We start from the raw sequence: 16,700 nt of genomic DNA on the forward strand, positions 1-16,700 counted from the left end.
AGGCAAGTTAAATTCTCATTTTATGTAAAAAGTAAAAACGAAGTTTAAAAAATCAACATGGCCCTTTTATTTAAAATATTTTTGGCAGGAGGTGGGGAGCTCTGGGGTGTATCTGAAAGGAATCAGCCCAAGGTGGGTGCATCTTCCAGCTAGGGGGTGGGGACCAACCATTTTTCTCAATGAGTAGTTTTATGCCTTTTCTCCTGTGAACGCTGAGGTGTAATCTGCTCACAGACCCCCACCCCCAGCCCGGGGAGCAAGCAGACAGGGAGCATTAATTACGAGGGCAGTAGGCTCGGCCTGCTCCTTTCTCCAGGAATTCCTCGTTAAGATAAACGTCCCTGAAGGCTGCCTGGCTTGAAAGGCAAATCCCTGCATCACGGGTTTTTAAAAATTCCTTTGTTCCCAGCTCATCCAATGAGGGCAACTCTTTTAAGACAAGGAGACATTGTTTTGAAGGGTATAGGTTTGGAAACTTGGATAATGAAAGCATCCCGTCCATGGTAGGTTTCTAGGTAATTTTGGATTTTGGACGCCCGGCAGTGGGGTGAGGGATCTTGTGTGACTGGAGGGAGGCAGACCTCCCTCTGGGAAAACAGAGCATCAGGGATCACTGCTCCTTTCTCTCCCGTTTTGAGGGTTGTCAGGGTCAAAGGAGGAGGGGAACGTTGAAAGGAATTAGTGGGAGACTGAGGGAAGCTTAACTTGGTGTGTGGGGGGTGGTAGGGATAGCTCAGAGGTAGAGCGCATGCTTAGCATACGCTAGGTCTTGGGTTCAAGCCCCAGTACCACCATTAAAAAAAAATAAAACAAACAACCAAAACAAAAAACACCAATTCAGTGGAATCCCCCATCCCCATGCTGGGTTTGGACGGGATTCTGCCTGACCCCCAGACATGGGGTTATAACGTAGCCGATGAAGTGTCTTGTGTTTGCCTGGAAAACTGTCTCAGCTAAAAAGGGCGCGTTCTTCCCTACTCCTGAGCATCTTTCCGTGTTGAGGGCACCCTGCGTACAGCTCTGGGCCTTATTCCCCCTTTACCCATTCAGTAAACAGGACCAGGGCACAGCGAACGCGGGCCTCTGCCCTCCCCTTCCTCTCCGAGAGCCTGCTGCCCACCGGGAGCACAGCCTGTCCTCTACTGCTCCATGCAGGCTGGTTTCGTGGGGGGGGTCTGATGCTTGTACAATCTGGGGAGGCTTCTTTAAGAAAAAAAAAATGAACTGATGTACAAAAAAGAAGCAGACTCACAGACACAGAAAACAAACGTACGGTTCCCAAAGGAGAAAGGGGGTGGGGAGGGATAAATTAGGAGTTTGGGATTAGCAGATACAAACTACTGTAGATAAAATAGATACACAACGAGGTCCCACTGTACAGCACAGGGAACCAGAGTCAATACCTTGTAATAATCTATGATGAAAAAAGAATATGAAAAAAAATATGTTTAATGGCATCATTATGCTGTGTGCCAGAAACTAGCAGCACACTGTAAATCAACTAGACTTCAACTAAAAAAATACAAATGCAAAATTATAAGCGCCCCTCCCAGAGCCTTAGAAACGCTAGAAAGGACCCATTTGAATGCGGGTCCCTGAAACTTAAAGTCCATCAGCTTCGCAGTAATTCTACCCCGGGCCGTGCATCCTCCCTGGATGGGCTCCATGCCCAGGACGAGGCTGGCAAATCTACTTAAATCTGGGCTTCAGTTTCCAGCCCATTTACTGCCACACTCAGCCTCGGTCTCCAGTCCACAGCAACAAAGGCAACCCTGAGGTTTTCATATATTGTTCTGACGTGGGGGGCGGTCCTCATTTCTGTTTGTTTACATGCTTAATCGCCTCCAGGACAGTGACCCCTCCAATGTCTCTTATTTTAACTTAGCCCCAGAGGGGCCCTGGTAATTGGAACAAATATGTTTTGACAAGTGTCCATGAATTATTAACCCAGGAGCAGTGAGAGCCCTCACTGACGGGCGGTGGTTTGCTGCAGTTCTGGGACCTGGTAGGTGTCACAGACTCTGAGTGTTACCGCTGAAGTTGAAGATACTGAGATTCTGTCACGTGGCGAGACGGGGCTGGCTTTTCAACGTTTAACATGCAAGAATGAATTAGCAGGTTTATTCTGCCACATCGAAGGGCTATGAGCCAAACTCTGTCAAAAATAGGACAGGAAAATAGCTGCTGATGATTAGATCCTCTTAAAAGCTGGCAAAGCCATTTCCCTGGAATCGGCTGGTAAATAGTGATGCCACAGGGCACTCCGGGATACAGCAAGGCCGGCTTGCTAGGGTGTGAGGTTACCCAGGGGCCCCTCCGCCTCCTCTCCCTCCATCTGAGGCCCCATCCTTCTCTCTCTGGTTGTCTTTGAAGCGTGTCAGAAAGAGCTCAAGGGAAAGGGGCCCTTTCATGAGGGGCAGCTCTGGCCTGTGAGCTCATGGCAACTTGCTTCTTCTAAATACCAATGCGGCCATCCGGGTGAGAGGGAGATGAGTGGGGTAAAGGGGCCAGAGACATGTTGGCCTGTCCTGCTCAGGTGCGGGAGGCCCTGTGAGCAGTCAGAGGAGTGTCAGCCCCTGAGAGGGAGGCTGGAGGGCTCTGCGCCCCCCACAATGTGCCCCCAGCCCTCCAGGTTCCTCTGCTCCCTCCCAGGACGAGAGGCTGGCGCTTGGGAGGTGTCACATTCCAGTGCTCTGAAGTGGAATTTCAGAAGCATCCTCAGCAGCTGGTCGGAGCTCTGTTTCCTGCCCAGACAAAACTGGCAGAGTCCGGGCAAGTTTTATTTTGCGAGATGAAATTTAAGTCATTTTATTGCTGCTGAGAAGTCCTGGATGGGCAAGCCCAGAGACCAAAATCTCTTTCTCTCACAGATCTTATATATTCGAACTGTTATTTCTGGACGTAACTTTAGCCATTATCTAACTTCCCTGCCCATCCTGCCCTGCATTTTATTGGAATACTATTACCTGGCATCTGCAGTGGGGCTCTCCTCAGCCTCCGTCCTCCCATCTCTGATTATTCCTTGCCCACCTCCTCTTGGGTTCTTGTGCATGCATTTCCTTAAATGTCAGCATGCCCCATGGATCCATTGTTTTTGTTTTTGCATTTTTTTTAGAAATGTATATACTTTTGATTGTGTCTAAAGTGAGAGTCTACTTTTTTTTTTTACCTTAAAAAATTAGGGTAAAGATATATATATATATATATATATATATATATATATATATATATATATATATATATATATATGTATAACACATAAAACTTACCATTGCAACCATTTGTAAGTGTCCAATTCAGTGGCATTTGGTTTGCTTACAATGTTGCACAACCCACAGACACACTCTTGGTCCCTTGATGTTTTTCTAAAACTCTCCACGGACCGTCTCATTGCCTTTCGTAGTTTACACTCTCATCTAGATGTTGATGACTTAAATCTTTATCTCTAACCTAGATCTCTCCTCATGCTTCAGGGTCATAGTCGGGGTCATTCCACTGTCTGGTGGGCCCTACTGACACTTCAAAGTCAACAGGTCAAACTGAGCTCTGTGTTTTCCACCTGGAACCTGCTGGTTCCCCTCCCGTCATTCAGTGGTACCACCTCTCAATCCAGGCTGGAACTCTGGAAGCCAATCTCACTTTTCTATTTCTCCCTCTCTCCCCTCCTGATGTCACACCCTCTTATCAGTACATCTGCTCCTTTGACCACTTGAGTGCATCTTGAATCCGCCCTTGTCTGTCTACACCTCCTCCAGGACAATTAATTAGGTTTAGAGCCTTATGAGTTCTTTCCTGGCCAGTTGCAAGTTGCCTCTTCGTTAGTCTGTCCACCACCATTCGGGCCACCCCCAGTTCCATCTTCTACAACCGCATCGACAGTCATCGACCTCAAATGTTACTCGGACAGCTCTGCCCACCCGTGAACTCTCGTGAACTCTCGAGCAGCTCTTCATTGGCTGCAAGACTTCCTAACATCGGAGAATCTGATGAAAGTGTTACACCTCTTTCCTCAGAAAAGTACATGTTCACATTTATACTCATTAATTTTGATTACAATTTCAAGGGGTCCGTCAAGTCCCCAGCATCCATTTACAGGTCCCTTCGTACAAGACTTTTTAGTTCAAGGCCCTTCACGACTACGCCTCTCTTTTTTTCCCGACCTCCTCTCTCATCACCTCCCTCCTTAGACTTTGTGCTTTGATAAAACTCAACCACAGGCAGCCCCTTGAATACACCTCACCATTCTCTTTGGTTCTTCTTCTCCCTGAAACACCGTTTCTTCCTTTCATTGCTTAGGTAGCTGTTTTTCATCTTTCAAGTCTTAGCACACTCATGCCCCGATTCACTCATACCGTACACGTTTATTGAACACCTACTATGTGCGACACCCTTTATAAGTGCTGGGCATAAATGATGGACACGGTCTCTAGTCACAGACCTTGCAGTTGAGTGGGGAACACAGACAAGTAAACACTCCCACTGAACTCCACGTTTGGGCTCTCGGTTCATATTGTATCTCAGCACCTACTGTATATCACAGATATTACATCATTATGTGCTTGTTTCATTCACTGAACTATCACGTCTTTAGGGGAGCTCTGTCTGACTCCACTCATCTTTGTGCCTTTGAGACGAAATACAGTGTTTCAAACATAAAAGGACTTGTCACTCAAGTACTTATTAGACCGAAGGAAATGAGAATTTCGCAGACTAACACCTTCTACAGCTAGTGGGTGGCAGAAAGGGTGCAGAAGCCAATATTGCCCCAAGCTGCTCACCTCTCCCTCTGTGGCTGCATCCCTGGAAACAGCTCACCAACCTCACTTGCAAAGAGCTCAAGGCTAAGAATCAGCAAAATTTAAATTTAAACCCTCATTCTTCCTCTTACTAATATGTGGACTTTAGGTGAGTTACCTAACCTCTCTTAAACTTAATTTTCTCAGTGTGTGTGGAACTGAGATAATCCTTGCTTCACAGGATTGATCTGCTCTTATGTGGGATAAGGTACATAAATTCGGCCATCCTGCAAGAAATGTGACTTCCCTTTCCATTCTCCCCTTGGCAGAGGCTCTGCTCAGGCAACAGAGTTTCATTCTTGTGAACGGCCTTCTGCAACTGTGACTGAGCTGTGATGCTGGTGGGTGGTCCAAGGTTACATATTTGGGAAACCACAGGCCCTCACCTTGCCACCCTAGTGTCAAGAAAGGGGTTTTTCCACGTGGGTTTTTCCAGTGGTAAATTTAATAGGTCTCATTCAAGTTGATTAAACATTAATGAGGGAAAAACATAATTAAATACTATGATTTATTCTTGCTACCCGAGAGGTAATCTGGGCTAGAAATGGCAATAAAATTGATAGGCACTGAAGATACTGGATTCCTTAGCCTATGAAGTGGCCATATAGAAAAAATATTAGGTGAGAATTACCTAAGCCTGTGTGGAACTCTTTTTAAAAAGCATGGTTGTAAAGTAATGAGGCTGTTCATGTAGTGAACACAGTAGAACCCCCACACCCAGATGCATCTAATTGCCTCCAAACTAGTGGCTTTGGATGCTGGGGACTCTCCAATGATCCAGCCAGTACTCGAAGCAATTCTGGAGCACCATCTGTGGAACAGTTTCTGAAATCAATTTATAGGCCCCCAAATGAAAATCTTACACCTTCTAAGTCATGCTCTGTTTTTTATCAAGGAGGTCCCCAGCCGGGTAGCCCACCACGCACCAGACCCGGTTCCCACAACTTCTGGGGCTGTTTTGATATCAAATGATGGTATCAACCCCTAATTCCTAATTCCTCTATTGAGGATATTCAACTATTGCACCTTCAAGGTTATGGCAATTTCAGAGCAGGAGAGCAGATGATAACTGAAATTGTGACAGCATTGTTGGAAAAAATATACGGCTTCCCAAGGTAAATGTTTTTAATTTAATTTTTGGGAGGGGGAGGTAATTAGGTTTTTAATTAATTTATTTATTTTAATGGAGGTACTGGGGCTTGAACCCAGGACCTAGTGCTTGCTAAGCATGTGCTCTACCACTTGAGCTATTCCTGCACAAGGTAAATATTTTGAAGGAGTAGTATAATCTGAATGTGTAAATTCTGGTTTGCTATACATCTTATTACTTTTTGCCTTATATAAATAATACCAGAAAAACTTAGATAAGCCATCATTAGTATGCAATGAAGGGGAAGATTGATGCCACTGTCCTACAAACCCAAGCTTTGAGGTCCTTATCATGGAAGGACTCTCTGTACCAAGATTTTCCAGCATCATCTTGGTTCTTCTGTCACCCTGACCCAGCAGAGACATTTCAAGTCACTCACAATGGTGAGGGTGATGCTAAGCAGATCTTGGAGTGATTCAGCACTCTCCTTCCATAAAATGGATACAGCTTGTTAATCAAAACCAAATTTTTAGAGAATAATGCAGACAAGATGTAGCTCATTAGTACTCAGAATGCCTTAGTTCCTGTGAGTGGGCTGCTGAAATAGGATTACAAAGAAGGCTACTCAGCAATGTCCAAATGCTGTGACACTGGATGAGAAAGACTAATTTCTCATTTCCCTTTTTTGTTCCATTAGATACAGGAACTTCCCTTTCCTTTAAGGTAACTATTTATTTAATGTATGTGCTCCACTAGTCTTATTGATCATACTTCATATATTTGCAGCATTATCTATTATCAATAAGCAAGCAGACCTTCTGTATACTGTTAGCTGTTGCTTTAGATTATGAACTTGGGAAGGTGGAAACCGCGTTTATGATTTGAGGGACAGACGCTTACGAGAGGTGACCACGGTGATCTAGTCCATAAAACAATCCCTCTAAACTGCATCGAAGGGTATATCAGGAAACCAACAACTCATTTTCTACACATGCGCAGCAGCAGGAGACACAGAAAGATGATCAAAGGCAGCCTACCATCCTGGAAGGGGTTATTTCTGTTCATTTAGAAAGCCAGGACTGTTCTACAGAGCTCGCTCAAAGAGCAGCATGGGTTATGTGCAGTTAATCTCTAAATGATGCTACAAACAACAGTGCTTGAGTCAGAGGGAGTGTGGGAGGCCTGCCAAGGTCAGCGAGGCATCCTGGGGCAGGTCCAGGCAGTACCTGGCAGGACTTGCAGGGCTGGTGAAATCTGGGTAGATGGAGAGAAGGAGAGGGCATTCCAGAAGAAAAGGGAAATGTGATCAAAGGCCCAGAGTAGGGACAGACATAACTCTATAGAGTGAGGAAGTATGAAATACAAATATTTGACCATCATCAAACATCATTATGTTAGGGATCACAAATTTTAAGGCCAGCAGCTTAAGGTCAACGGAGGTTGCCAGATTGGACTCGATCATGAACAGCCTTTGTTAGATACTTATTTTGATGAGTTTGTCCCTTGTAGATACAATCTCAAAAACCTTGAGCTTCTTAGATAACTTTTCTGAGTCCTTGAATTAAGGCAAGGCAGATAGAATAAAATTGCCTTAGCTGCACCTTTCATCCCTGCAAATGAAGCATTCTCCCTGATGCTGGATGGTATATGAAAGAAACCTGGGAATATTTCAGTTGTCATTTATTCAATTTAGTTGTCAATTTATTCAAAAATTTTTTTGGGGGGGAAGGGAGGTAATTAGGTTTATTTATTTTCTTATTTTTAGAGGAAGTACTGGGGATTGAACCTAGGACCTTGTGCATGCTAAGCATGTGCTTTACCACTTGAGCTACACCCTCCCTCTGATTTTTTTAAATTAAAAAAAAGTTTTTAAATTGAAGTATAGTTGGTTTACAATGTTGTGTTAATTTCTGGTGTACAGCATAGTGATTCAGTTATACATATATATTCTTTTTCATATTCTTTTTCATTATAGGTTATTACAAGGTATTGAATATAGTTGCCTGTGCTAGACAGCAGGGCCTTGTTATTTATCTCAACTGCTTTGTAATTTTTTTTTTAAATGAAACAAAACATGAAAGCCACTGCTTTGGGTGCTGGCGAAACTAACGTCTGTTGTAGCAACCACAGTGTGAGCAGAGGGATGCTGGTTCTGTATGGCTTGTGTCACAGACTTCTTTTTGGGAGATATACATTGAATCACTGACCTTTGAATTTCCTTCGTGCCCTAATGAACAGGTGAGAAGTTGGCTGCTTTGCAAAGGAAAGGTGCCTATATATCCTTGTGTGACGTTGTCATTCTGTAGGGAGCAGAGGGAAGAGTCGGCTCGCTCTTTGGGGGCATGCAAACAACACAAATCATGTCAGTCTCAAGTAACATCCTGACCAGAAGATGCACGTAAGGACCCGGGGCAGCTTGTGATGTGGTGCATTGTGACTGTGAACTCCCAACCGGGACAGTATGGTCCCGAGTGGCTGCTGTCTCCTTTAGTTCTGTGACAGCTTAGTCCACTGATTTGTGCCAATTTTGGACTTTAAAGAGTTGGCATTATTTTAGTGTTGGCAGACAGGAGATCTCTCAGGCTTTCTGTGCATTTTAATCATATTTCCAAAACTATTTATCTGTCCTCCCTCCCTCTCTCCCTTCCTCACCCCATCCCCTTCTTTTCTCTCTCTCTCCACACGCATGTATTTTCTGGACCCTCTTTAAATTGTGCACATCTTCTTACAACTGTGCCTCTCATGACTGGATTTGCTAATCCAGAATGCTTGACCCCAAAGCCTCAACCCTTTGGAATGGCCCCAGTGACCCAGGAGGACGCATAAACGCACACACTGGTCATTCACTAAAGCTGGTGTACTTCGGGCGCAGAATTTCAGGCTTTTATTCAGAGATTGGGAATTCTTATTTTATATACAGATGATAGAGGCTTGGTTGTCTGATCTCTGAGCACCCAGGAGATCAAAAAAAGGGTGAGGTATCTAGAACAGAAGACATATATATCATACAAAGAACTGAGCAGCCAGGAAAAGCAGAACCATAAACTTCAAAAAACACAGTGATCGGAAGACCTCTCTAGGGGGCAAACAGCCTTGGAAATCAAGGGTTTCATAGCAGTGATAATTAGGCAGATTTTAGTTCATAATAAGAACGGTAGAGCGTAAAATGTAAACACGCTATAATACTTTATAACATCCATTTTTGTGCACAAAGGCTTCCGTAGGAAGGAAGATCTAGGAGGAGGTGAGGGATGAACTCAGTGGGCTCACCCCTCACCTAAATGGGCTGTTGGTTCCCTTGACTGACGATCTCGCTCCAGCCCTGCCTGAACTTGTGACAGCGGTGAGAGCGGCCCATCCCCCATCCAGAACTAACCAGCAAAAACACAGTTCTTCAGAGACAGGTCTGTTTTTCCTTTTCACCTCCCGTTCCTGAAACGAATAGCTTTCTTTGTTATCTCTCTATCTTGTTTTCTATTCAGCCCTTACTTGGCTATTTTTGCCCTTCTATTTTTTTTGGAGAGGCTTACTCCATTGCTCTTCCCTAACATCTCAAGTTCAACGCTGGGCTAATTGACTTATGACTTTCTGCATTTCAAATGTAAACATTTAAGGCTAGAAATTGCCCTCTCAGACTCACTTGAGCTGTATTCCACATCTGTGGAATCTTCACAACTATCTTGTTTTCAGTATTGCCTAATCTCCATTATGATGCTATTTTGGCTTATTAAAGACTGAAGTGGTCTGTTTGAAATTTACAAGCACATGAGATTTTCCTACATACAGTAAGCCCTGCAGCTGCATGCAGTTGGCTGTAAGGTGGTTGGTGATCGGCTCTTTCTCTCTGCCTAGACCCCACGCTCCAGAGGAGAAAGTCTAGAGTTCTCATCTCCACTGAGGATGGGGGCGAGTGGTGGAGAGAAAGCAACAACTCAGTTCCGTGCAGCATATATTTCATTATCTTTACTTTTGGCATCGCGCCAACAGATGGGAAATATTTCACTGAATTTAAGCTGCATCTGCCGTAGGATGACTCCCACTATTTGATGAGCCATTAGGGAAAAACACTGGAAATTAAATTATGGTACATTATTATCGGAAAATTTCCCATTTCAGAGATGGTAAAACGTGAAAAAAGTGTATCAGAATTTATGGAATAACGGTAGTTTTTCATTCATCTCATAACTGTATAACCCCCATTTTATGCAACCAAAAATTTTTTGGGACCCTACTTAGAATGTTTTGCTGTAGTCTTATTGTGTGTCCACTAGATCATGTTTAATTGCATGATTCAAATCACTTGTATTTTATTAATTCTTTTGGCTGCTTGATCTAATCAGTACTGAGAGGACGGTATTAAAATCTTCTCTTGCGACGGTGGATCTGTCAATTTCTCTCTGTAATTTTGTCAGTTTTTGCTCTATATATGCTGAGGTTATGTCATTAAGTACAGAATAGAATTTTTCCTTCTAGGTTAAGTGTTCCTTTTAACATTATGTAATGGTCCTCTTTATACCAATCATGTTTTTTAGCCATACAGTTTAGTTTATTTAATATTATAGCTACATTTGCTTTCTTTTGGTATTCTCCCTATATAACTTTTCTCATATTCTCGTATTTTTATTTTCAATCTTTCGATGTCCTTATATTTTATTGAATGCTGTTTTATTGTAAATAGCATACAGCAGGATATTTTTTAAACACAGTCTCTCAGTCTGTGTTTTTTAACTGCTGAGTTTGGTCCTTTATATTTATCTTGGTTATGGATTAGTATTTGGATTTAACTTTTATTTCTAAGAAGAAATATTACCATCTTACGATGTGCTTATCTCAGAGTTTCCTGAAGCACAGATTCAGAAAAATCTTTTTTTTCCCTCCTCATTTACTCTCAAAACAAGGACATTTCAAACTTAGGGCAAACATTCCTTAAAATGCTTTGAGATAAAAATATTGAAAGTCAATTCCTCAAACATCCAAGAAAAACAAATCAGCTCAATCCTCCAAAACATATTTGAAAAGATTTTTACGCATACAAGGGTTATCAAAATAGAGATGCTGGCAAACTAGTTTTATTTCAGTTCATAAGCAACATTTGACATCTGAGTTTCGCATCCTGGTATTTCTGTGGTCTTCTGCCCTTTCTAATGACAGTACCAGAAACTATAGGTCATCTTGTTAAAATAATAATAATAATAATAATAATAATAATAATAATAAAATACTAGGATATTGTTAAAAAAAAGACCTTGAATTATGTATGGCAATACCTGGACTAGTTAATAAATAGGTGAGAATAACTTGTGACTAGTGTGTCAATTATTTGTAAATGAAAGGGTGTGTTTTGAGGTTCTTTGAAAACAAATTGTTCTTAGGAGGAGTTTAAGCACACTTTGGTCTGAAATATAATCTCATGTGTATTAGGTGGAGGTTGGCCAATTTGAGTTGCACTAAGGGAGACCGTCTCCAGTGTCACCAACAAAAGGTTCTCATATTTATTTTCCAAGTATAAAAGCCAAGCTCATTTGTTATACTGTAAAGGACTGATACTGTTTGCCTTACTCTCGCACTAGCTTACTGTTAGTTCTGGAATTACAGACTCTCAGTGTTGAAAAGAATCTGAAAGCTTTTCTCGTCCAGTTGCCTCAGATCTGAGCATGAATGGCCTTAACACAGTTCTGCCAACCCATCTGCTTGCCTGCACTTGAATACAACCAGGACGGGGAGCTCACTCCCAGATATATGTAGCAGCCAGTTAGAAAGACCTTTTTTAAAAACTGAGCCACAGACTGTCAGACCAGCCTATTCTATTCCTTAAATCTACACAATAAAAGCAGATGCACCTTCGGACAGCCCTTCCAATACTGGAAACGGCCATCAAATCTTTCTTCGTGTCTTCAGGTTAATGAGTCTCAATTTCATAGCCTATTCTACATAATCTACCATATTTGGTAATTTTTCCCCACATATTCAGTTTTTCTAGGTTTTCCCTTGAAACATCTTTACCATTTAACACAATACTTGAAAGGAGATTTTTACCCCCACCAAGTTGAGACGTTCCATCACTTCTTCTGTCTCAGACGCCACACTTCCGTTAACTCACCTGGAAGTCAGAGTCTCTTTGGAAACCTATCCCTGCGCTGATTCTTATAAAGCCTAAAACTTCAGTGCAGGAAACTAACATGGGGTATCTACTGTGTACCTACCTGGACTTCTGCCAGCTATTTAAGGACCAGGATTTTAGCCACATTGATCTGATCCCAAAGCCCATGTCTGCTCGCACTTTCCTTCTCCAGCTAAGTCTCTCTCCTGTGTTTTGCTAAGCCACATCTTCCCAAGGGCATATCGCCTATAATTACAACATTATTATTGTTGTGCAACTATCCTTTGTCAAAGGCTGATTATAAGAAGCTAATGTATCACTTGTAGCGCCAGGGCTGTGGTTGGTGACTCCTGGAACAAAGTTCCCTTCAACCCAAATAATGGAAAAGCAAACTGGAGTCTGTTCCCTTTCCAAAGGACCAAATTATAAATTAGGGGCATTCAAATTAATGCCATTTTGTTAATACACTTGGAACATAAAAAGGCTGGATTCATTTTCCAAAGATATTGCTTTGTGCTTCCTTTGAATGGCCTCCCACTGCCCAGACTCCATCTTCTGCCACTCAAATCCCCTGCAAGGTCAGTCTCCTGTTTTCCCTCCAATCCATTCTCCCCTTGTTCTTCCAGGATAATTCTTTACTGTCTGTGAAGAGATGGTGGCTAAATGGGTAAGGAGAGAGATGGGTGTGGGAGTGAGCTGGACAGGGAGCGGACTGATGGTAGGATGAAGAAATCTACAAGGAAAGTCAATGTGTGAGCCTGGCCCCACCCACCTTAATGGGTGGTTTGGAAGGGACTTGGTGTCCTCCAGGGGTTGTTTCCTAGAACTGAGAAACAGTTTAGGGAAGGTCTTGTTGGAGAAAGGACACTCAAGGGACAGAGTATTGGGGCTGAGGAAATCATGAGCTGCCTACGTGTTATCTTTGAATTTCCAGAATGATTTGTCCAGCTCCCTTTTGCAGGAAGGTCTGAATGCCTTGTTGGGTAACCAGGAAGTAATCCACCAGCCTGCTGAATGGACATGCCTACAAGTGTGTGGTGCTTGTATCAATTTACTCATCCAAAGGCCGGTGAGCAGGCTCATGAGTCTTTGGAACAGATGAAGAATTTCTGGGGACCTGTATGATACTTACCTTTTGCATCCCAAAATGTAACATTTACATCTTGGAGTATATATCCTGCCACAGCAACTACGCATAGGCTTCTGGAAGGCAAGGATGGGCTATTCTGCTCTGAGTCCCTAACACTCTGCTTACAATAGAATTTCACTGCATTTTGGTCCTGATCTTTGGCCCCATTCACCACCGGTAACCGCTTCGCTACATTTCTTTCCTAAATGAAGAAGAGGTCCACATGCTTATAGCGGCTGGTATAAGTTATCTACCCCCAAGAGAGCTACGTATTTTGATTGATGGACTGTTTTGCTTACTTTGGAAAAGAAATAGAAGAAAAAAGTCCTCTCTGATTTCTACTTTTTCTGGAGTGAGCAGTAATTTTTTTACTATGTTGGAAGGTGAGATGGCCACTCAGCACAGGCTACTGGATTCATTCCCCATCAGGCTGTTGAAATTCAAGATGTTTTGGCAAGGGCAGTCATGCCAATTGCCTGTTTACCTAGATAGCCACCTGACTACAAAGCTGGGCTGGATTTGTATTTTCCCAAGTCACTTCAAAGCCACCTGGAACAGAATTGAACTGACTTACAAAATGGACCCAGGAAGTTGCCTAGAATAGAATTCTGCAGACGGTGCTGGAAGGTGGGCCCTGTCCTCCATCTGTGGCCTCTCTTAGCCACAGCCTCTGCAGCATCCATCTGGGCTCCAGCACATTCCATCCTGAGCGAGCCCCAACCAAGGCCATCTGTGCAGCCTCAACCTTGGCTGGCAGCATCCAGATGATTTGAGCTGCCGTAGCCTCAGTTTCTGGTATTCCGGGGTGAACCCAGGCCACGCCAGTGTTCCCCAAGTCACAGCTTTTCTCTACTTCCCTAAATTCTTGTTCTTTGAAGATGAAAGATGTTTATTTCCTGAATGAGGAGATACTGGGATTCAACATCAAAACTGAACCCTGGATTATGTATAAATTAAAGAAACTCCAAATGTGGGCAACTGGGGTTCACTTCTGAACACAACAACTTGCTTGATAACAACCCCTTTACTGGACCATTTCTTCATCCCTTTTCTCACTTCTGTCATCCCTTATCCCAGCTTCCTGGGATCTCCTTCTCCTAAATAAACTACTTACATTAAAAAAAAAAGTTTTTTAAGGGTTCAGTTCCACCTGATTCACAGTTCCATGCTGTAAAAAAGACTGAATCATTTGGTTCTCCTAAGGGTCTGATGGCCGAAGAATTATTATCACAAAATGTGGACTGATAGAAAATCATTGTTTTTCATAGTAAATTTTACCTGTATATACACCAGAAATTGACACAATGTAATTGACTGTGCTTCGGTAAAAACAAAACAAAACAAAACAAAAACCCCACAGTTGAATTGAAGCTTAGCTGTTATGACAATACAATCATTATGTTTGGCTTTTGAAAATGGACATTTTCAGTGTATAAATGTAAAGTCACAGCTTGTAGCTGTTGTCACTTCTTAATGTGTTATAACTGACCTTGCATGGTATGTGATAAAAGTTTAAACACTAGTGTTAAAAAAAAAAGTTTCCAGCTGAAACTCCAAAATATGGAAGGCTTTTCCAACTGGTCCCAATTGTCTTGTCTCTGCCTTCTCTCCTAAAAACCCACCGCAACCAATCACAGCCACACTGCCCGAAAACATGCCTTTACCCAGGGCTCTTACCCTGAGAAGGTGTCAATTCTTCCTTCCTGGCTCAGTTCACTTATATCTCTCCTGCAAATCCTTCTTTGATTCCCCAGACACTCCTCTACATGATATCACTGGGTGTTGTTCTTGGTTAAAGCACTTATCATGGTAAATTGCAAATCCTTGGAGTACTTGTCTGATTCCCCTGCATTATATTTTTGTGTTCCTTAGACTTCGTAAATGTGGTTACTTAGATTCATATCAGTGTCCATGGTTCCGCCTGCCTTCCAGCCTTGTGCTGTAGACCCTCATGGGCCAGGGGCCTGCCCTGAATCTTGATCCAGTTGAGTGGATTATTTCTAGATCCTTTTTCCAGACCCACACCTCCGGCAAGAATCTGCTCCTGGTGAAGCTAGTGCTGCTCTAGGGAGATCTTGGACTATTGCTCAGCCTGGGATCACTGGTTGTGGTCCTTCTGCTGGAGAATTTGTCCCTCTTAAATCATGTTCAAACTCCCCATGTTCCTTGAAGGTGCATATTGGATAGTTGGCCATCCTCTTTGGAGGCCTACCCTCCAACCAGCTCAGTGCCCCCTATTCTAACCCTACCTCATTCTGGCCCCCTTCTTCTCCTTCCAGCAGGTGCCATCATGGGCTCAGCGTGACCCTGGATTGGGTTCATTCATTCATTCAATCACTCATTCAATCACCAGCTATCTACTGAGTAACGGCAACGTGCAGGCATCGTCCCAGGGGCTGGTGGCAGCAGTGAAAGAGACGCAGTCTTTGTTTTCCCACAAGGAACATATGGGCTACCCCGTTCCCGAGAGACAGTGGCTTTTTCCAATATCTGTGCTTTCTTTTTGCCAAGTTTCCAGTGGTTTCCAGACTTTTAACCTATCTCTGTATAGCAGCCAGAGGCCCACTTTCTTGTGAGACACTGGGAGGCATGAAGTGTTACAAAAACACTTCTGTGAACCCTCTTCCTGAAATAAAGAGTGGCCAAGGGGAGGGTACAGCTCAAGTGGTAGAGCGCATGCTTAGCATGCATGAGGTCCTAGGTTCAATCCTCAGTACCACCACTTACAGGAAAAAAAATTAAATAAATAAACCGAATTACTAGCGCCCCACCAAAAAAAACCACTTAAAAAACAAAAAAACAAAAAAAGAGTGGCCAGTCTTTGGCTCAGCAGGCCTTAGTGTGAGAGGGAGAAACCAAGAGACAACTTGGAATGTGGAAAAAGGGCATTTGGAGAGAGTTTTGCAGTCTTTAACTAGCAACACAAAAGGGGGAAAGTCCTCAGAATGGTTCTATTGGACTAAAATCATTTCAGGCAAATTCCTGAATTTGAATCAAGCAAAGTCTTTCAGGGAAATTCTGGTAAAATTTTATACCAGAAGATAGGGTCCAAAAAGAAGAAATGTAAAAGAGAGGGGTCTGATTTTAAAATCTTGGGATTCTGAAATGAATGGGATTGGGAGTGAATCAAGAGAGTAAATCATTTGCCCTAAATCAATTTTAATGACTTTAGCTTTTAAACTTCAGAGGAAAATTAGTGTCAGGTGAGTGTAACAATAAGACTCCTGTGGGTCTAACATTTACCTGCCAAGCTTATTAAAGTGCAGAATGGTGGGCTCCTCCCTAAGAATTTCTGACTCTTTAGGCTCCTCCCCGCCTTGGCACTACTGAGGGGAGAATTCCTTGCAGTTGAAGGGGATGGTTTCCTGTGCATTGTAGTGACAGCACTCAGCTTTCCCTCTCAAAACAAATACCTTTGGAAAAATACCACTACTTTGGGAAAAGAAAAGTCTCAATTCATGAAAATCTGAAGGATAAAGTAATGAAAAATCCTTGGGAAACAAACTGACACCATGTTCATCCCCATAGAGATCAAACCACACTCCCAAATCCCAGTGAGTCGTGGCTTGGACACCAGAGGATCCA

The 16,700-nt window shown here is 43.0% G+C and overlaps 1 protein-coding gene across 2 annotated transcripts in view; it reads right to left on the reverse strand.

The window, feature by feature from the left end:
• Positions 1 to 16,700, reverse strand: part of ANTXR1 (ANTXR cell adhesion molecule 1) — a 217,688-nt gene that overhangs the window by 90,662 nt on the left and 110,326 nt on the right. Inside the window, exon 13 of one of the 2 annotated variants that reach the window (XM_072937608.1) lies at positions 8,755 to 8,868. The exons of the other annotated variant lie outside the window; for it this stretch is intronic. Within the exon in view, the coding sequence (XP_072793709.1) occupies positions 8,797 to 8,868 (72 nt within the window). The 3' untranslated portion in view covers positions 8,755 to 8,796. Of the gene's footprint in view, positions 1 to 8,754; positions 8,869 to 16,700 lie in introns of those variants that run through there. 2 annotated transcript variants of the gene reach the window in all.

The sequence above is a fragment of the Vicugna pacos genome, chromosome 15 (genome assembly GCF_048564905.1).
Source record: "Vicugna pacos chromosome 15, VicPac4, whole genome shotgun sequence".
NCBI classification, from domain to species: Eukaryota; Metazoa; Chordata; class Mammalia; order Artiodactyla; family Camelidae; genus Vicugna; species Vicugna pacos.